Here is a 21588-nt window from a genome sequence, read left to right on the forward strand (position 1 = left end):
TAGGGCACATGTGGTTAATGAAGAGCTCCTCTCTGGGCATGAGTATTTGGTTGGTTTCAAATCGAGGCTTTCTTGGGCTGTTGAGTCGGGTCTGGCCGAGGAGGCAAGACGGTTAGCTCTTCCCAGCCGGAGGGGGTGGTCACGGGCAGCCCTGAGCGTGGCTCCTGGCTTGGATGGGCGACTGCCTGGCCAATGAGGACAGTATGCAGGGTGTTTGAGGTATATTTTTGTCTCCAGCTCAGGTCCAGGAAGGGCTGGGCAGTGGGCAAGCCTGGGCCTGGACTTCTGCCTGGTGCAGATGGCTAGCGGCCCGTGGGCTGGGGGCCAGTGACTAGCTGGACGTCGGCTGGGATGGCTGCCTCGCAGAGGCTAGCCAGAGCGAGGAGGCAGCGGGTCTCATGTTGATGCCCAGGCCAAGGGGCTTTCATCTGGGGCTGTGCCTTGAGAGGTCAGGGTGTTTGGGGTGGGGACCGAGCTCTGAGGATGTGCTCCTGGAGCTGGCCTGGGTCGTGCCGAGTGCTCATGGTCCCTGTTGAGCCAAGCAGCTGGGAGGGTGGCGGCTAGGAGGGGTCAGAGAGACCCCACAGAGTCAGGCAGGCCCTGCTTCCTGGTCTGAGAGGGCTTGAGGTTTGTTCCATGGAAACTCTGAGCCGCCGGCCCCTGTGCCGGCCCCGTGGGCTGATGCAGGGCTGGGAGCCTAGGCTTGTGGAATGACTTTCTGATGTGCGGGTCCCTGGGGAGGATTGGCACCGGGGCTCCAGGGATGGCATGTCACCTCGAGGTCACCTGCAGGGCTGCGGCGGGTACGGGCTAGGGCCCATCATTGGACGGGGGAGGATTGGTGGCTTTCCTGGAGGGGCAGGACTCTGCGGCCCATGCTTCTGGATGCAGAGTCCTGCGGTCCAGCCTGCAGTGATGCCCGAGCTTGGGAGCTGCCCGTGTGGGTGACCGGAGGGCAGGGGGCCCCAGGGACTTTTTCTTTACTGCTGCTAGCTGTCAGGGGGCGTGGGGGAGGCTTCAGTGTGGCCCTGACCTCCCTTTACCATTTGCACAGGTTGGGGCTAGCCTGAGACTCCGTCTCCTCGTGCAGGAGATGGGGCTGCCAGGCTTGTGAGTGCTGCGGGAGGCGGCCTGATGACGCTCCCAGCGCCGGGCGTCCCTCCGCATCCATGCTGTCTGAGGGCCGCGAATTGTGAGACTCTCCGGACCACGCTGGGGGAGGGGAGCTGCATATGCCATGGGTTGTTGTGATGACAAGGATTATCACTGTCTTTACCATCCCTGTGTTGCAGGTGCGAGAGTTAGAGGGACATCTGCGAGCCCAGCCAGCAGGTGGGGGTGTTAGCGTCCAGCCCTTACCTGCAGAGTGCCGGCCCATGGGCTGCAGTTGTGAGGGTGTGGGGTGCGGTGGGACCCCTGAGGGGTATACTGCATGGGCGGGAGAGGGGCTCCCCAGGCTGCTTATGGGCCTTCAGCATCCCTGGGCCTCCAGGGGGTGACATCACCTTGGGACAGAGAGCCTCTGATACTGGGGTGTCCATGTGCACATTTGTTGGGTGGCCCCTTCCTAAGCACATGTCCCTGTGTTTGCGGGGGGGGGGAGGGTCGCTGGGGCCTCTGATGGTTGTGCGGAGCGCTCATTGGAGGTCTTCCTCTCTGAGCACGTGGAGAATCCAGCGCAGACTCATTTTTCCACTGTGCTACCCCTAGGCCTCGGCCTCCGAGGAGCAGGGCACCAGGCCGAGCTGGGAGGCTTGTTCAGAAAACCCAAGGCCCCGGATGGGGCAGTGGCTGTGCCTCCGAATGTCCTCCCTCTGTCCTCTTTAATAGTAACACCCCTCCCAGCATTAAGGAGGGTACCTCCGGCTGACAGTCTTATCCTGATAATTGCCCGGACGATTCTGCAGAGCAGCCTGGGACATGCGTGTTGTGTTGGCTCCTCAGTGCTCATGGGCTCCCTGGAGTCCAGAGAGGTAAAGCCAGCTGCCCAAGGGCACACAGCAGGGAAGTGCAGGGCTGGACTTCAGGCCCCAGGTCTGGACCCTGTCCTGGATCAGAAGGACATTCCAGTTCTCAGATGAAGGGGTGAGCGACGTTGGGCCTCTGACGTCAGACTTCTGTCCCTCCCTTTAGGTGACTTGGCCTCCAGCCCCACAGAGCTGCTGCCCGCTAACTTGCATCTTGGTGGTGACCCTCCAACCAGCCCCTGGTTTTTAGTCCTTTACGGGCCCCAAGGCCTGTGAGTGCCCCACTCAGACCCCCCTCCTTCCTGCCCCAGCCAGCCCAGGCGCTGGTGCTGTTCACTTTAAACCTGGAGCCAGTACTCTCTCGTATACGCTGGAACTTCCAGGCCTCTCCAGGCGGCCCCTGTCTGGCTGCAGCCAGTCCAACCGTCTGTGCCCACAGGAACACACTGGAGAAGGTTCTGGGGGTGACCAGCTGGCCGCCAGGGCTCAAGAACACAGGGATGACTCTCGGCCCTCCTGGGGTCCTACAAATCCTGGAGGATGTGGTTTCCTCTGGGTGCACACAGCCTTCTCCAGAGCTGGGCCTTGCTTGCCTACAGTTAATGCTTCTGGGGAGCTGTTTGGAAGCCTCTTCTCAGGAGCTGGAGAGCACAGATTATCCCCATGAGTTAGCCACACCGACCCAGCCTGTCTCTGTCATGTCTAGTAGTGGATGTTTGCAGCCGGGGCGGCCCCAGGTTTGGGGTGTAGCCCAGGACCCTGGCCGGAGTCATGGCACGTGGCCCTTGTTCGTGACGCCTGGCCCCTTGTGCTACAGCCTGCAGTGAGGGTGGATCACGGTGCAGAGTCTTCTCAGGCGGGGGGTGCGGGGTGCGGGCAGGGGGCATGTGGAGCAGCCTGGCCTCCGAACCACCCCCGGTGCTCCCCCTGCCACCCCCACAGCAGGGACGCGTGTGTTCTGCACGTTAGTGAGAGCCTTCCGGTGGCTGTGGATGTGCAGAGCGACCCCAGCTAGGCCTGACTGTCACAGATGATGCCGAGTTACTCTCCTGGTTGACAGATAAGACTCAGAGAGATCTTCTAGGCTGGGACCATGCCCTGGAGCCAAAGAAATGAAATTCGGTGGGCATGAAATGTGGGTTTCTGCACTTGGGTTCAAAACAACGAGTTGTGCCAGTGTGGACCAGGGGGATGTGGTGGGGAAGCGTTTCCTATGGAGAAGGTGGAGGGGTCGGTGCATGCCGAGCCCATCAGCAACCGTGGTGCGATGTGGTGCTACGATGATGCGTTCGGGACACAGGGCAGGATGATCGCGGGTGTGGACTGTGCCCAGCGAAGGCTGAGTTGAAGACCTGGGGTCTGAGGCTAGGACGGGCAAGGCGGGGTGGAGAGTCTCCTCCCAGGGGACGGGGGTGACATGGTGGCCGAGGGAGGACCCCAGAGAGGCTGTGTACGGATGTGAACCTCCACCTGGGCCCAGCTCTGAGACCAGCCACCCCAGTATGCCTTCCTTGAACCCTGGCAGCTAGTCACTCGGTCACCTCTGCCACCTTCTGGGGAAGCGTTAGAGCCTGAGACTTGTGGTCAGAGACGCCAATTTCTTCATCTTTGTGTCCGTGAGTCTCGCGGTAGGGGTGCTAAAGATGCTGGTTACATGAGTGAGATGATGACTCATCAGACCTTCCTCCAGGAGACATTGGTGAGACGTTGTCAGGGATCCAGGGCCGATGGCGTGGTGGTGGTGGTGGTGGTAATGGTGGTGTTGGTAGTAATGGTGGTGGTGGTGGTGGTAATGGTGGTGTTGGTAGTAATGGTAGTGTTGTTGGTAGTAATGCTGGTGTTGGTAGTAATGCTGGGGGTGTTGGTAGTAATGCTGGTGTTGGTAGTAATGCTGGTGGTGTTGGTAGTAATGGTGGTGGTGTTGGTAGTAATGGTGGTGGTGGTGGTGGTAATGGTGGTGTTGGTAGTAATGGTAGTGTTGTTGGTAGATATGCTGGTGTTGGTAGTAATGCTGGGGGTGTTGGTAGTAATGCTGGTGTTGGTAGTAATGCTGGTGGTGTTGGTAGTAATGGTGGTGGTGTTGGTAGTAATGCTGGTGTTGGTAGTAATGCTGGTGGTGTTGGTAGTAATGCTGGTGGTGTTGGTAGTAATGCTGGTGTTGGTAGTAATGCTGGTGGTGTTGGTAGTAATGGTGGTGTTGGTAGTAATGCTGGTGGTGATGCTGGTGGTGTTGGTAGTAATGGTGGTGTTGGTAGTAATGCTGGTTTGGTAGTAATGGTGGTGGTGTTGGTAGTAATGGTGGTGGTGTTGGTAGTAATGCTGGTGGTGTTGGTAGTAATGGTGGTGGTGTTGGTAGTAATGGTGGTGTTGGTAGTAATGGTGGTGGTTTTGGTAGTAATGGTAGTGTTGGTAGTAGTGCTGGTGGTGTTGGTAGTAATGGTGGTGGTGTTGGTAGTAATGCTGGTGTTGGTAGTAATGCTGGTGGTGATGCTGGTGGTGTTGGTAGTAATGGTGGTGTTGGTAGTAATGCTGGTTTGGTAGTAATGGTGGTGGTGTTGGTAGTAATGGTGGTGGTGTTGGTAGTAATGCTGGTGGTGTTGGTAGTAATGCTGGTGGTGATGCTGGTGGTGTTGGTAGTAATGGTGGTGTTGGTAGTAATGCTGGTGGTGTTGGTAGTAATGCTGGTGGTGATGCTGGTGGTGTTGGTAGTAATGGTGGTGTTGGTAGTAATGCTGGTGGTGATGCTGGTGGTGTTGGTAGTAATGGTGGTGTTGGTAGTAATGCTGGTTTGGTAGTAATGGTGGTGGTGTTGGTAGTAATGGTGGTGGTGTTGGTAGTAATGCTGGTGGTGTTGGTAGTAATGCTGGTGGTGATGCTGGTGGTGTTGGTAGTAATGGTGGTGTTGGTAGTAATGCTGGTGGTGTTGGTAGTAATGCTGGTGGTGATGCTGGTGGTGTTGGTAGTAATGGTGGTGTTGGTAGTAATGCTGGTGGTGATGCTGGTGGTGTTGGTAGTAATGGTGGTGTTGGTAGTAATGCTGGTGGTGTTGGTAGTAATGCTGGTGTTGGTAGTAATGCTGGTGGTGTTGGTAGTAATGGTGGTGTTGGTAGTAATGCTGGTGGTGTTGGTAGTAATTCTGGTGGTGTTGGTAGTAATGCTGGTGTTGGTAGTAATGCTGGTGGTGTTGGTAGTAATGCTGGTGGTGTTGGTAGTAATGCTGGTGTTGGTAGTAATGCTGGTGGTGTTGGTAGTAATGCTGGTGTTGGTAGTAATGCTGGTGGTGTTGGTAGTAATGCTGGTGTTGGTAGTAATGCTGGTGGTGTTGGTAGTAATGCTGGTGTTGGTAGTAATGCTGGTGTTGGTAGTAATGCTGGTGGTGTTGGTAGTAATGCTGGTGGTGTTGGTAGTAATGCTGGTGTTGGTAGTAATGCTGGTGGTGTTGGTAGTAATGCTGGTGTTGGTAGTAATGCTGGTGGTGTTGGTAGTAATGGTGGTGGTGTTGGTAGTAATGGTGGTGGTTTTGGTAGTAATGCTGGTGGTGTTGGTAGTAATGGTGGTGGTGTTGGTAGTAATGCTGGTGGTGTTGGTAGTAATGCTGGTGTTGGTAGTAATGGTAGTGTTGGTAGTAATGGTGGTGTTGGTAGTAATGCTGGTGGTGTTGGTAGTAATGGTGGTGGTTTTGGTAGTAATGCTGGTGTTGGTAGTAGTGCTGGTGGTGTTGGTAGTAATGGTGGTGGTGTTGGTAGTAATGCTGGTGTTGGTAGTAATGCTGGTGGTGATGCTGGTGGTGTTGGTAGTAATGGTGGTGTTGGTAGTAATGCTGGTGGTGATGCTGGTGGTGTTGGTAGTAATGGTGGTGGTGTTGGTAGTAATGCTGGTGGTGTTGGTAGTAATGCTGGTGGTGATGCTGGTGGTGTTGGTAGTAATGGTGGTGTTGGTAGTAATGCTGGTGGTGTTGGTAGTAATGCTGGTGTTGGTAGTAATGCTGGTGGTGTTGGTAGTAATGGTGGTGTTGGTAGTAATGCTGGTGGTGTTGGTAGTAATGCTGGTGTTGGTAGTAATGCTGGTGGTGTTGGTAGTAATGCTGGTGGTGATGCTGGTGGTGTTGGTAGTAATAGTGGTGGTTTTGGTAGTAATGGTGGTGTTGGTAGTAATGCTGGTTTGGTAGTAATGGTGGTGGTGTTGGTAGTAATGGTGGTGGTGTTGGTAGTAATGTTGGTGGTGTTGGTAGTAATGCTGGTGGTGATGCTGGTGGTGTTGGTAGTAATGGTGGTGTTGGTAGTAATGCTGGTGGTGATGCTGGGGGTGCGGGCGGTTGCTCATCTGCCCAGGCCCTCTGTGTGCCAGGCCCATGGCTTGTTTTGCACCCACCATTACACTCTGTCCTCAGGACACTTCCACCAGACATGTCTCATCATTGTCTTTCACAAATGAACCAATGGAGGCCTGGAGAGATGAAGGTCACGCTTCAGGCCCCACAGCTGGTGAGGGAAGGACCCAGTGTCCTGGCCGCGGTGGGCAGTGACCCATGTCTCTGTGCAGCGGTGCCTAGGCTCCTTGCTCCTTCTTTTGAACAGCTTGTCACAAAGTGCACGTCCCTTGTGCTCAGAGTTCTCCCTGAGCTCAGAGATCTCCCCGTGCCCGCTGGTCAGCCCAGTGTCCACAGGCTCACTGCTCTGAAAGTCCAGGGGGAGATGGATGGGGCCGCTTCACTCACGTGCTGCCCACGTGGCAAGTATGGGCCTCTGTGGCTGGGCTGGTGGCTAAATGTCCAGAGTGAAGTGTCCAGGGCCGCACTGCCGGTGGGAAAGGGGGTGAGACCCAGGCCCTACGGAGAGTCTCATGGCCTTTTGAGGAGGTGCGCCCAACAGCCTGGTCCCTGCCACTGGGTCTGCTGCCCTGTCCCTCAGTCTGGGGACAAGGTGTCCCCTCTCTGAGTTCACCAAGCTGACCTTGAGTCATTGCGGCCAGTTTCAGGGGCTGATGCGGCTGGGACTTGACGCCCTGCCCCCTGGCCACCATGCCCCTGTCATGGAGACGCATGTGTGAACAGACAGGACCCTAGACACCCTGGGGCGGCACCTGGCTGGTGGTGCCGGTGATAATTGTACCAGGACCAGAGGCGGCCACGTAGTGGGGAAGGTCACAGACCGGGACGCCTGTCCAGGCGGCACCAGGGGGCGGGGGGCAGCAGGGACAGAGTGCTTGCTGACCACGTGGTCTGCAGTCTCGAATGACCTGTGTGTCTCCATCTCGGGGCATGAAGTGCTCGCTGAGGTTAGATGACTGAACCCACAGGGAAAACCAAGTGTGCAACGAGGGTCCCTGCGGGGCCTGTGTGGGTTGGGTGAGGGGGGCCATGGTGCGGGCCGTGGAGGCAGGGCTGGCTGCCCCCCCGGGGGCCCGGGAATTCTGTTGAGAGGAGGGATGCCGAACTCAGGGCCACGGGAAGGGAATGAAGCAGCGTAGGACTGCGGGGGCAGCCGCAGGGGTGCGCCGGGCGGGGAAGCACCCTCCGTGGGGCAGACTCCCGCTTCTGGCGCCACGGACCCCAAGGCTACCAAGCTCTCGAACGAAAACTTTGCAATTTGCTTGGCTCATAGCAGAAATGCAGGCTGGATGAAATCTCATTATCGGAAAAGCAGAACCAACTCCCTGAGCAAAATGCTCTCGGCTCCGCGAGGGCCAAGGATCACACGTGCCCTGCTGCATCTGAGTGCCTGATGCCGACCTGTGCTCGGCAGGGGAAGGGCTGCGGACTGTCGCCTCGGATGTCGAGGTTGTGCTGCGGAGCGGAGAGGCCTTCATGACCGCCAGGCACCACGGCAGAAGCTTCTAGGGGCTGGGCGGAGCTTTACTGGCAGGGGGCAGACGTAAGCGAGTAGAAGAGAAAATAGCGGTTGGCATCAGAACGAGGCACAGAGTGAAAACAGCGAGTGCTGGTTTCTCTGGTAGGGGGTCCGGGCCACCACCGGGCAAGCTGCGGGCCTGGGGCCCAGATGTGGACTCAGGTGCCGCTTGCACTCCCAAGGCTCCTGTGCCCACGCAGAGGGCAGCCGGGGTGAAGCCACGATTGTTGTCCAAGCCGGACATTCCACTTGAACTCTGTGGAGGCCAGGCTGCTCTTGGTGGAGCTGCAGGACAGTGACTCTGGAGCCCCTGACTCTGGGCCCTTGCGAGAGGGACCCCGCCTCTCTGAGCCTCAGTGTGTGCATCCACAAAATGGGGATAAGAGAGAAGACAGGGCGAGCCCACCCGTGTGAGCACGGAGGAGCCGCGATGAGGCACATGGGGGCAGTTCATGCAGAAGATGCTGTCATGGGGAGGGGGCCGGGGTCGCCACCACGGCCCCGGGACCGGGTGGCCTTTGCTGAGGGAGGGGACCCTTGGTAGGACAGCTGCCCGGCCCGGTGTGTGGAGGGCAGCATGATGCCCACTGTCAGCCCAGGGAGTCTGGGGCAGGTGCTTTGTGCTCCTGGAAGGAGGCTGGAGGGGCTGTCTGCTTGCTGGGCCCTGGGGACGGAGCAGTTGGGCAGAATTCAATCAGGAGCTCACCTGCCACTCAGGGCTTTGCAGGCACGGGAAGGGGGGCAAAGCCAGGCAAGGCTCTGTGGAGGGAGAGGCCTTCCCCTGGTCCCCAGGGGTGGAGGGGGCAGTCTGCACCGGCAGCGTGGTGACGGCTCAAGTGTAAGACAGCAGTGAAATGCCACAAGGGTGAGGAGTATGTGGTGGGTAACCTTCTTGGTTCTAGAAAGTTCCTGGACCCTGCTGCCTCAGTTTCCCCATCTGTGAATGGGGGCTGTAGGGAGGCTCAGGGGAGATATGCCCAGGAGGTGCCCAGCAGCGGCCAGGCACACGGTGGACCTATCACTGCTTTCCCCAGACTGGAAGGACTCCTGGCCTTGGACCCTGGAGCCCAGCTGCCACTGAGGCCTGGGGGACCCCATCTGGGGGACTCCCTCCTCTGACCTCACACTCCTAGTCTGTAAAGTGAGACCATTTTATTGCATCAGGGGTTTTGACCTTTATAACACAACCCCCTAAATGCTTTCTTAAGCCACATCTTGTGGGGCAGCCTGGCGTGTAAACCCTGCTGGAGACCCCCAGGCTCCTCTATGGGACCCTTTTGAGAAGCCCCAGCTATGCCGAGTGCCCAGGTCCCTGCGTCCCGAGGGAGCCCGGGGGCAGGGAGACCCTGGGGCAGGATGCACGGAGCTCCCACGAGTGCCTAGCAAAGGGAAGGCACCACCTGAGACGTGGTCCGGCGCCTCCAAGACGGTGAACAGCCCCTGGTTCTAGTTGAGTAACAATTTTGGTTATTGATGGGGTACCTGCAATCATTGAAATGTGAACCTCTAGGCTTTAGAGGGAGCCCTGCAGCCTGGCAGGTGGCCTTTCCCTGGCTTGCCCCCCGGGGCCAGTGGGAGTGTGACCGTGCCGGCAGCGGGGCTGGGCCAGGGTGTGAGCGCCCCCGCTCCCCGGACTGCACTCGGTCACTCTTGGGCACATCCGCTCCAGGCCTGGTGTCCACCGCCTCCCTCTGTCGCCCCATAACTCCCGACTGCAGCTCAAGTTGCCCCACGGCCAGAGGTGATAATGCCCCTTCACTTTCCCCAAGGGTCCCTAAGGACAGAGGCTTTCTGTTTCTGTTCAGAAGTGGCTCACCCAGAGTAGAAGGTCACGTGAAGGTCGTCCGCTGCATTGCATGTGCACACCTGTGCCGTGCCCGTGAACGCACACACATACACACACACAACCCCAGACAACTCCAGATGTTACAAGTGGGCCATGAGTCTTTGTGTTTTGGAGGTTGCTAGGCTGCCTTCGGGGCAGGGGGCTCCCGACTCTTCCAAGGTCAAGGCCAGGCTGGTTGAGGGTTCCTAGTCAGAGTCTCCCCCCCACCCGAGAGGACACTTGATTGGAAAAATCCTGGGCTGCCCTCACTGCTTCCAGAGGGTCAGGGACCCCGCCGGCAACTCTGACCTTCGGCCAGCCTCACAGAGCTGGCATTCGGCTCCGGAAAGGCCCGCGCTGGATCCTGAGAGGCTGCAGGCCAGGGGCCTCGCTGTGTGTGCTCCTTGTGTTCGTGGGTGGGCCTCCTATGCCGGCCCCTGGCTCCTGCCTTCTGCCTCGTCCCCCCAGAGCACAGACACGCCGCGCCCAGGGCTGTCCCGCTGACCGTGCCCACTGGGCCCCGAGGGGCTGAGGCTGTGGGCAGTAGGGGCCTTCGTGCCAGGCCCCCAGCATCGCCCACCAGCGGCCATGGAGAAAGGCCCTGCTGGGAAAGGGGGGGTCGCCGACGGAACCTCAGGATCTGTGGTTTGGAGCCTGTTTCGCCACAGGAGCCATCATGAAAATGCTCTCAGGACAGTCATGACATTGTGAGCATTCGTGGGACATGTGAAATACACTGTGCACCAGATCAGGACCAGCCCCGGGGCATGCCGTCTCCAAGGCACAGGGTAGGGGTTGAGAAAGATTCTCAGGTTGTGTCTGGTCCCAACAAGAGAAAGTTCAGTGGGGGACGACTTCTCTGCAAAGAGCACACGGGTATTCGACACCCCAACCTGAAAAACTCCTGCACGTGCAGGGAAGAGGTGAGGGGGGACGGCAGGGGCTTTGGACAAGGGGCTTCCAAGAGGCTCGGACCCACACCTCCGCTTCCCCTTCTCACGGAGGTGCAGGGGCCCTTTGAAAGACGCGCCCATGGAACAAAGGGGCACATGTTTTTGGTGTGGAAACCCCTCGGGGGTTTGTGGGAAAAATGATTGGCTGCAAGTATAGGCATCTGCAGAGGAGGGTGGGCCTTGGGAATGAAGGGGGCTTCGTGCTTGCAGGGGCCCTGCGGCCCGGCCTGCTGCTGGTCACGTGCTCCCTCCACAGCCATCTGGGGAGTGGGTGAGGCCGGCAGGGAAGCAGGGCTGGCGGGGAGGGCCAGGTCAGCACCGACTGTGCGCTCGGATTCCAGAGCTCCAGGTGAGTCTGCAGGAGGCACCCGGCCCCGTGCCTGTTCCTGGGTATTTATGCCCCAGCCTTTAGCCTTGTTGGTTGCCTGGTGTCGGGGGCAGCAGGGGCCACCGTGTGGGGGCCTATGAAGCCTGGTTCTGGGCGGGACACCGTGGGGCACAGGGGCACAGATGTGCCACATGTGGCCAGGGCCTGAGGACTTGCACTTTCTGGGGAGGCAGGCCCTTTACCAGACGGCTGCGGTCCCATGTGCCAGTGGCTTGACGGAGGGGAGCGCCAGGTGCTGGCAGCCATGGCCACCCCCAAAGGCCCCCGAGCCTCCTCTCCCTTCCAGAGACTGCATTTGGAGAACATATATTCAGATGTCAAGTTGCCAGTTGAAAGAAGAAGAAAATATTTTATTTGAATTGGATGAAGTTTGAACTAGAAGTCACGTTGCTTAATAAAACTGTGTGGTTTTGGTTCACTGTTCCTGTCATATGGTTCTCGTCTGCCGGAGAGTTTACAGTGTGGGCCGGGAGCCTCTGACATCCAAAAGGAGAGAGGCAGAGAGGGACAAAGAGGAGGGAGCAGGGACGGGAAAGGGAGAGACAGAGGGAGGGAGGGAGGCAGGCGGCTCTGCCCGTCGAAGGAGTGAGCACAGCAGAACTTGGGGAGGGGAGCCAGAATCGTCTTCAGGGGAGTCTCTTCAGAGCCCTGTGTGTGGAGACAGGTCAGCTTGGGCGGAGTTCTGAGCTCTTTGCTCATCTTCGTGGTCTTCAAACCCATATTGGGGGGGGGGGCACATAATTTGGACCCATGTCTCAGGGATCAGGTAGGATGAGCCTTTTCCGGACTCTAAGACTTTCACCCACGTCTGCCACTGAGTCACCCCCACCTCACCCCATCTCTGGGCCAGTTTTCCCACAGAAGCTTTGGGAAGCCAGTGAAGGGTAATGGATCTTGTCCCTCAGAGCAGTGCATGGGGCTGGCACTTCACTTCACAGACCCCGGGAGGCCATCTGGGGATCCACGCTCAGTGACTTTGAGTGGCACATCCTCCCAGCCTTCCACTGTCCAGCTTCGTCAGGGTCCAGCACAGGGAAGGGGCTCACACACCTTTACCAAATGAAGGGGATGGAAGGTGTGGCTTCCTTGTTTGGGCCTGTGGTTCTGACATGTGCAGAATGAGCACCACCTCCTTTGGGTCAAGCTCACGGCTACCATGTTCTCTTGCTTCACTCGTGGCTTTGTCTTCAGGAGCAGAACATGCCTTTTGTTGGACCATGGGAGAGTGGGTGTGCAGGAGCAGGGGTAGCCTCAGGTGTCTGGACAGAAAGGGACAATGGGACTCAAGGGGCATCAGTGACAACCAGATGAATACATGGTATGGATATGCATCTTACCCACGGGGCACAAGGCAAGTGCAAAGTGTTAGAGAGAGTGTGGACACTGCCAGGCAGTGGTTCTGGGCCATGGCTAATCTTTGGCATTTAGTAGGTGCTCAGTAATTGCTATTGGATGGATAGATGGATGGATGGATGGTAGACAGATGGTGAATGGATGATGGGTTGTGGATGGATGATGGATGGATGGTGAGTGGATGATGGATGGCGGATGGACAGATGTCTTGTGGATGGATGAATGGTTGGATGAGTGAGTGGGTGGTTGGATGGTTGGATGGGTGGTGGATAGATGCATGTATGGATGGTGGATAGATGGTGGATGGATGGTGGGTGGCTGATGGATGGATGGATGGATGGACGGTGGATGGATGGTGGATAGATGGATATGCATGTGGTGGGATGGGCTCTGGGCCAAGGACCTCTACACCTGACACAGCCTCCAATTATCCTTTCTTGGGCACCATTTCTCATGACATAGTTTCAACATTGGGCATGTTCCTCCATATTCCTTTCCCTCCTTGAGCCCAGCATGTCTTGTAGTGATGGATACTGTGCAGGCTACATTGAGCTGGCCCTGCCTCACCTGTTGTGTGACCATGGGCGCCAGGCAGGTGACCCCAGGGCTCTAGTTTTCTCAGCTTCAGATGGGAATTAATAGAACAGAATTCATAGAGTTCTTGTGAGCCAAAGGGAGTGACAGCAGTTTCTTTGTCCAGTACCTGATTTATAGTAAATACCATCTAACATTAATCATTAATAAAATCGCTATGATATTAGTCAGTTTATACCCATCTGTATGGGGCCCAAAGATCCTCTGCCAGGGAGACGTCAAATGTCTGGTAACATTCGTGAGACCTATGGTTCTTGTTCCTTTTCGTTTGTCTGCTTTGACACATCTTGAGGAGAGCAATATGAACCAGAATCATTGCATACTTTTCCTATCTGACATAGTGTGACTGTTGACTGCCACGGCAGTGAACAGAATGTTCAGTGGTTGGCAGCATGGGCTCATCCCGGTGGTCGCATGTGTCTGTACTTGATTCCCTTTCATGGCTGAATAATATTCCGATGTATGGATAGACCACAATTGTTTATCTGTTCATGCAATATCTGGGCTGTTCCCACCTCTTGACTATTGTGGATAAGGCTGCTGTGAGTGTGGGTGTCCATGGACCTGTTTGAATACCCATTGCAATTTTTTTCTTGAGTGAATTATTTACCTTTCTTAGTTCATAGGATTGGGATTTCTGGGTCATATGGTATTTTCTTCTTTAAAAATAAATCCCACCCCACCCCATGGTTGGGGGTGATAGGGAAGGAGACAGCACACCTCCAAGCCCTCAGGGTTTAGGGTGGAGTTTACAGCTTGCATTTTTCACTCACAGTTCACAAAAATCTCTGAGCACTTGCCTGGCACCTGACAGGTGCCCAACAGGTGTCTGATGAATGGATGGATGGGTGGGTGGGTAGGTGGATGGATGGGTGGGTGGATGGATGGGTGGGTGGATGGGTGGGTGGATGTATGGATGGGTGGGTGGATGGGTGGCTGGGTGGATGGATGGATGGGTGGGTGGGTGGAGGGATGTGTGGGTGTATGGATGGGTGGGTGGATGGGTGGCTGGATGGGTGGGTGGGTGGGTGGGTGGATGGGCAGGCCATCCTAGCTTGAGTGGTGATTGGCGGTAGCAGCTTGCTGAGAGGAAGGGTGGTCCTGAGGACAAGCTCCTCCCAAGGTGTGTCTGGGCTACTCGCCACTGGCCTCCCGGATCCCCATGTGAGACCTCTGTGTGCCACTTATTCAAGGGCTTTTGTCCTTTTCCAGGGTGATATCCAGCAGCTGCTCTTCGTCTCGGACCACCGGGCCGCTTCCGATTACTGCGAGCACTACAGCCCCGACTGTGACACGGCTGTCCCTGACAAGCCCCAGTCACAGGACCCCAACCCAGACGAATACGTGAGTCAGCCCCCGGTTCATGGTGGGGTTGTAGGCAGACCCCTTGGGAGGGGGCAGGTCCGGCAGGCAGGCGGGGGTGGAGGGACACAAAAGCCATGGGGTCCCCCTTTAAAATAAACCCTCTGGGCAAGAATCCGAAGTTTGTCCCCTGCCGCATCCGGCAGCACCGTGGTTCAGCTTGCTCATAGGTCTCCACCATTTCCAACTGAAGGTCCTCTCCTACCTCCGGGGCTCAGGGCACGCTCGGCTTCTGTCGCGTTCACCCTGCTGTCATTAGCCCTCCTGGCCTCCTTCTATCCCGACCGGTCAGAAGAGAAGGAAGGGGGGCCCTCATGAAGCTGTGGTCCCGTGGCCCAGGCAGGGCTTCCAAGCCTGGGCTGAGTCCCTGCAGCCGAGGCCTCCTAGCCGAGCCCCTGTCCCAGTTTTAGGGGCAAGACCTTCTCTGTTGCTGTGGTTTGGGGCTTCGGCGAGGGTCAGGGGAGTCTGAGGGACCGCGGCATTGCCACAGGACCCCACAGCTTGGCGGCTCTCCTGGCTCTTGGTTCTAAAAGATCAGAATGTCTGCACCTTTTGGGACTCAACTTTCTTTGCAAGGGCCCTGGGCCCCCCATTCCCTCCCTCGTGCTTCTCATGGGGCTGCCTCGGCTGCCCACAGAGTCAGAGCAGATGGAGGCCCGATTGGAGCCACGGCTCTCTGGTGTCCACCCTTCCCGGCCAGGCTCCTGGCTGAACCTGGACGGTGAGGAGAGCAGCTGGGCTCCTGGTGGGGTCTCGCCTTCCTCACGTGGCTCCGGTTTGCTTTCAGTACCCGGAAGGGGGGGGCGAAGGTGACACCTACTACTATGAGTACCCCTACTACGAGGACACGGAGGACCCGGGCAAAGAGCCCGCCCCCACCAGGAAGCCCGTGGAAGCTGCTAGAGAGACCACAGAGATTGCCGAGGTCTGTGCGGGAGCTGCAGGCCACGGCGGGGGGGCTGGGGCAGCGGGGACGGGGCGGCTGGAAGCTCAGCAGGGAACCGGTGATCCTCTGTGCTTTGTGCCCCCGGGGACGTAGGCGTGAGGGGGGCATGTGGCTTGGCATCTGAGGTCTTTTCCTTTTGCCCGCTCCAGTGCAGGATCGGGGGTTTCAGGCCACGGACGGGGACAGCACGCCCCGGGACTGGCTGCCTCCCGGCCTGGACGGAGTCCGCAGGGCCCTTGCTTGGCCTCGGGGCGGTGCTGGGGGTCCTGTCCAGACCTCCCTGACTCCTGCTCTGTTCCCCGCTCTCAGGAGCAGACCCCACCCGCCACGGCAGCCCCTCCGGTGCCCGACGCCAGCGAGGGGGCCGGGAAGGAGGAGGACCCCGGCCTAGGGGACTATGACTACATGCCCAGCGAGGACTACTACACGCCCGCCCCTTACGATGACATGAACTACAGCGAGGGCTTCGAGAACCCCGACCAGTCCCCTGACCATGGCGCAGGGGCCGAGGCCCCCACCAGCACTGTCGGCACCGGCAACTCCTCCAACGTAATTGGTTCTCTTCCGCGGGGGCTTGGGGCAGGGGAGGGGGCAGGGGCTGGGGGAGTGCTCTGGGCTCCCTCTTTTTTCTGCTCTGACCTCGGGGGTCCTGGACTGGCTCCCTGCCCCCCCAGCCCAGCAGAGCCTGGCGCCCAGGGGCGCTGAGCAGGTTTGGGGTCCCCGACTCACTGAGCCGGTCTTATTGTTGTCTGCATTCCGTCTGCGAAGTGGGTACAATGAGCCCCGCCTGCCTGGGCTCTCGGGGTTCGGGTGGGGGCAGATGAGGACGTGCATGTTTGCAGTGCCCTCTCTGTGGCCTGAGGGGACCAGGCAGGACAGGTGCCCGAGCAGGGGGTCCGGCCTGGCAGAGGAGGCGTGGGGCGCCCTGGTGCCTGCTACAACCGTGGGCTTTCCTGCTGGGCAGGCCTGCCTCGAAGCCTCATCCACTGACTTTGGAGAGTTTCGTCCCCTCTCGATCTCAGTTGTCATTCTCCAGGGGCACTCACCGGTCGGCCTCTAGGGGTTGTTGGCAAGCTTTCTGAGGGGGAGGAGTTGAGCGCCACACATGGCACACAGCAAATGCTGCAAAGTCGGCATTGGCGACGCCGGATTCTTGACGGCACAGAGCAGACGCCCGGTTCTGATGGGCCCAGACCCTTCTGTCAGCGGGATGGGATTGGGGGCTTGTTACCCCAAGACCACGGGACCTTGGCCGGAGCCCCCGACGGCCCTGACTTCCCCACAGTGTGCGGTCCCCGTGTGGCCCCAGCTTGCCAGGGGGTCCTGTGGGGTTTGGGGTGAAGTTTCCCTGTGGTGAGAGAGAAGATGCTGTGAAGACACCACCGGGCCCAGGAGCGGCCCCAGCGAGTTCGCCTGGGCTCCTGGGAAGCCCCATGGTTGGCACCCCCGGGCCGTGGGCCTGGGCAGGGAAGGGGTCTCTGTCCAGTTCCGCACGGTCCTCCAGTGACCCCTGCTGCCCCCTCCCTCCCAGCCGGCTCCACCTCCGGAGGACGACTTGGAAGGGGAGTTTACTGAAGAAACCATCCGGAACCTGGACGAGACTTACTACGACCCCTACTACGACCCCACTGTCTCCCCGTCGGAGATAGGGCCGGGCATGCCCGCCAACCAGGACACCATCTACGAAGGGGTGAGGGGGCCTCCTTCCGCCTGCACCTTCGGGGCCTGGGGGGGGGCCGGCTGTGAGCGGCCCCTGCTTGGTGAGCCCCCGGGGCCATGAGAAGGGGCCTTCCTTTCCCTCCTCTGCTCATCCTCCGTCCGCCTGTGTTTTGCAAACCCAGATTGAAGGACCACGAGGTGAGAAGGGTCAGAAGGGAGAGCCTGCCATCATTGAGCCGGTAAGGGCGCTCTCTTGTCCCCTCTCTGAAATCGGCGGGGGGGGCGGTGGGTGATGCAGGTCGAGGCCCGACCCGTGGGGCCCCTCGCGGATGCCACACGCCGCCTGTTGCACCACACGCCGCTTGTTGCCGAGGCTTGAGAAGAGGGCTCAGGCGGGGGAATGTCCCAGACCTTGGCTGAGGGGCCAGCTGCCCGGGATTCCGGCGGGTGAGAACACTGCGCGGTGCACTTGCGGTCCGAGCGTCTCGCTGCGCGTGGCTGTTGCCACCGGGGGGAGAGACTCAGAGCTCGTGAGAAGGAGGGGAGCCCCTCCGGAGGGGTCAGAGGGTTCGTGGGGTGCCTCGGATCTGGGTGCGGCCACGCGGGGGGTTTTACGCTGCCACACCCAGGCTGGGGTGGCCACCGCGTGGGGTGAGTGTGGAAACTGGTGAAGCATGGTGGGCTGTCCCGTGGCCAGGGAGCTTGGGGAACTCGCTCTGCTGGGCGCAGGATCACGGGGAGTAGGTGCAACGGCTACCGATGGAGTGGGGCGGGGGGGAGGGGGCTCGTGGCCGGGGGCCCAGGGGGCCGCTCCCTGCTGCCATGTCCTCTGCCCCTGGGGGGCCCGGCTGAGGGCACCAGGACCCACCCCGTGGCCTGAGAGCTGCCGAGGTCGGGCCCCGAGCAGGCCGGCAAGGCGCCACGTGATCAGCCGGGCGGGTGTGGGCCGGGCAGCTGCTGTGGCCGTGACGGCGGGGAGGGGCTGGCCAAGGCCCACCCTGCCACGTCGTCCAAGCGCCAGGGGGAGGAGGCCAGTGTCCTGCCCTGCGTCTGGTCACAAGGCGGGACTGGGCTAAGGGTGGTTCCTGGTGGCTCAGCCTGGGAGAGGACGTCAGGGTTCCCAGGGCCTTATGACCTTGGAGTCCTGGGATGGGGAATCTTGTGGCCTCCATCCTCCCGTGGACTTGGGAGGGTGCTTTTAGAACCTCAACTGCTGGTGTCTCCCAGAGAGACCCGAAGCCCCGTGGCCAGGGCTGACAGGACATGGCCCATCTCTTGGGGTGGAACGCCCGTGGGCAGAGTTTCCGTGCAGCCCTCCTGGTTTGGCCCCATGCCTGGCCCGTGGAAGCATCTGGATAATGGCGAAGGCAACCCCTTGTGGTTTTCCCTCCCAGCCTGTCTGGGGATGGGACCTGTCAGCCTCATGGGGCTGTGGCCCCTGGACACATCCTTGTCTCAGGCTGAGAACATTCCCCTTCCAGGGCTTTCTGCGGGTCCAGACCGAGGGTGGAAGATGGAGTACAGGGGAAGGGTGTGGTGGTGCCAAGGGGGTGGGGCCAGGGCCGGGTGACCCCTTGCTCGGCAACATGAGAAATCCTGACACCAAGTCCAGACACAGGGGAAGGGTGAGCAGGGGGGATGTGCAGGGCAGCCAGCAGCTGGGGTGGGGGTATCCCAGAAGGACAGAGGCTGTGTCGCAGTCGCTATGGCAGGGGGCTGGCCTGAGCCTGGCTGGCCTCACTGACCACACACTTCCCCAGACACTCTGGTCCCCAGATGGACCTGCTCTTGACTTGGGGCACCTTTTGTGAGGCCTGCATGGCTTCATTGGCAGGGCATCTTGCGCGGGCTGGTGCCGGGGAGTGGCTAGGCTCGCACCTTCTGGGCGCGCTTCCTGTCCCCTCGCAGCCGCCAGAACAACCCCCCGGAGGAGAGCCATGGTGACCCGGCTGCCAGGCGCTCGGGTGGGGGTGGGCGGAGCAGGGACTGAGGAAGGAGAGCCGGCCCAGCACAGACAGCCTGTCTACACAGGTCCACCTCATCTCGGGAGGGAAGCCGAGGCATCCGGACACAGCGAGGGGAGGGCTCCCTCCTCTGGCCCCCGTGTTCAGTCCTGCCCCGTCCCCAGCCCTTTCCTTGAGTCCGCTGGGCCCTTGCCGGGCCCCTGGGGACGCCATGTAAACAGTTGGAATTTCTCAAACCAGAGATGCCCTCAAAGTCTTAGCTCTGTAAACAGATGGCCGAGTCCGGGGAGCCGGCCGGCGTGGGTCTCGCAGCTGACCGCTGACCGCAGAGGCTGGGGTGGCCGCTGCTTCCTCTGTCCCCACCCTGCTCCAGCATCTGCCCTCTGGGGAGAGGGGGCTCCTGTCCGTGGCGCCCTTGGAACCAGCTCCCTCGCGCCCTCGCAGCCGCACCTCCTGTAATTTGTCAGCAGTCTGAGCGGCTCCTTAAAAGGGCGGCAGACCTCTCTGCTGAGGGGATTTGGGTTTATCGGCACCCTGGGACTCCAGGGGACTGGTCCCCAGACTCCGTGTCTCATGGTACCCGGTGAATGTCCTTGGGAGGCATATGAATCACTGTCTCTACTCTCCACTGTGGTTGGGAAGAAACATTTTTTTGTGTGTGCTATTTAACGGGTGGATGCACCTGCGTTGAGAGATGTGTTCAGCTGGGCCAAGGGCAAGATCATCACTCACAGATACCTTCCCCACTGAATTTTGAGGCTGGCGTCTACACCCTGGTGGGGTGTCGACCGGGACGGCACCCCGCAGTAAGACCACCACTCTCCCTCATCAATGACACCTTTCTCGATCTTGGGTCATGGCCACAGGTCTGGTTCCTAGCGACAGGTTTGCCTCCCTGCGCTGGGCTCCTTCATCCCGGCATCCGGCCTCCTTCCCAGGCCGCCCTGGACTGCTCTGGCCTGGCCTCCCGGGAGATCCGTGGTTGGCATCGCCCCAGCTCCCCGAGAACAACGGCCAGTGTGTCTGGGAAGACAGCTGCAGGCCCCGGGCCCTGCCGCAGCCAGAGGTCCCTCGCTTGATCCCAGCTCTGCCTCTGAGCCTCCCCAGCTGCTCTTGTCCGAGGAGGAAATTCGAAAGCTATTTGCATGAGCTGTCTGTGTACATTTTGAGTACAAATATTCCTCTGAGTGCACATCTGTGTAAACACATCTTCGCAGGAACTGGGGAGCCCTGGCGGAGAGGCTGGGGGTCGGAGGACCCAGCGGCCCGGGCGTGGGTCTTTGAGCCTCAGCTGGGCATTCCCCTGTCCCCCTGGGGAGGCCACGCCACGTTTGCCAAGAGCACCGCTCACTTGGAAGGGAAGTCTGGGCACAGGGGCGCATACCATCCCTGGAAGGAAGCAGTCTGCTTTCTCTGGTTTTGGGGGAAGAGGGAGCATGAGGTCTGCCCCCAAGCCCTGTCCCGGCAGGCTCAAGAATCACTGGGGAGGAGGGGGCATCACTGTGTCCACTCTGCTGGCCCTGAGTGTGGCTAAAGCCTACTCGGCCAGGCCAGGCAGAACCTAGCTGGGCCCAGGACTCCCAGATGCCATTCCTGCTGCGTTCTCAGCAAGCAGATCCCTGCGGGGAGGCAGGAGACCCCTTCCCTCCTGTGTGGTTGTGCATGGTCTCAGAGCCCCTGGAAGTGGGCATGAGACACAGGATGTTGGAGGTGCCTGGCCTGGTGTTGACAGGAGAGAGGAGAGTCCTGCTCTGGGAAGGGGCTGGAAGTGGATGCTCGGGAGTGGGGGCACCCCACCCCCCTGGGCCCGGGAGCTGCATCTGATGACCCCCCTGCCACCCACATGGCCTCTCTGGGGTCCGGGCTGATGGGGTGGGGGGCAGGAGGTTCCTACTTGGGGGTGAAGACCGTGAGGGCCCATGGCAGGGTGAGGGGCTTGTGGAGGAGGGTGGTCGAGTGTCCCGTGGACTCGGGCTGCTGGTGGGCACGCTCCCTGAGGCCTGAGTCTGTGGTCCTCACGGGGTCATCCTCACCAGCAGAGTCTGCCGGGGGTCCGGGCCCATGCTGGAATCTCAGGAGGGATGGGGTCCTGGGGTCTCAGACACTGTCTCCTGTCTTTTCAGGGCATGCTCATGGAGGGGCCGCCGGGCCCTGAAGGTCCCGCGGTGAGTGTCGCGTTTCATTTCTCAGGCCTGTGGGAGGTGCTTCGAGGTGGGGGTTGGGAAAGAGGGGGACACTCACTGCCCTTTGCGGACCGCACCCCGCCCCTGAGGCCCAGCAGTGCCCCCCCCCCCGAAGCGAGGCAGGAATGGGGTGTTGCCCTGCGGCTGTATCTTTGAATTCGGTTCTGATTTTGTTTTTAATTCCAGGGTCTCCCAGGACCTCCGGGAACGATGGGCCCCACTGGCCAAGTGGGTGACCCTGGAGAGAGGGTAAGGGGTAGCTCAGTGCTCAGCTCGCTGGTGTCCATGTGTCTTTCCGCTCTGCGGCTGGTGTCTTCCCGCTCTGCGGCTGGTGTCTTCACACGTGCAGATGGCGGCTGGAGCGTCAGCTTCCTGGTCCACACCGCCCGGCCCCGTTCTCTCTCCTAGCACCTCCTCCTTGTGTCCGTGTGCACACCCAGGGAGCGGCACCCCCTCGCGGCCCTGAGCCTGGGGCAGGTGGTATCTGCGAGGCCCCCACGGAGACTGCTGTGCTTGGCTCCCAGAGGGCCCTGCGGCCTGCATTA

General features: G+C 59.7%; 1 protein-coding gene across 2 annotated transcripts in view; it reads left to right on the forward strand.

The window, feature by feature from the left end:
* COL5A1 (collagen type V alpha 1 chain) overlaps positions 1 to 21588 on the forward strand; it is a 151691-nt gene that overhangs the window by 50060 nt on the left and 80043 nt on the right. For both annotated transcript variants that reach the window (XM_028093425.2, XM_028093426.2), the window contains exons 5-11: positions 14142 to 14273; positions 15079 to 15216; positions 15547 to 15786; positions 16769 to 16927; positions 17079 to 17135; positions 20984 to 21025; positions 21230 to 21292. In XM_028093425.2, the coding sequence (XP_027949226.1) occupies positions 14142 to 14273; positions 15079 to 15216; positions 15547 to 15786; positions 16769 to 16927; positions 17079 to 17135; positions 20984 to 21025; positions 21230 to 21292 (831 nt within the window). The remainder of the gene's footprint in view (positions 1 to 14141; positions 14274 to 15078; positions 15217 to 15546; positions 15787 to 16768; positions 16928 to 17078; positions 17136 to 20983; positions 21026 to 21229; positions 21293 to 21588) is intronic.

Source organism: Eumetopias jubatus, unplaced genomic scaffold (genome assembly GCF_037043125.1).
Source record: "Eumetopias jubatus isolate StellerSeaLion01/CBP00866 unplaced genomic scaffold, mEumJub1_p1.0 scaffold_15, whole genome shotgun sequence".
NCBI lineage: Eukaryota > Metazoa > Chordata > Mammalia > Carnivora > Otariidae > Eumetopias > Eumetopias jubatus.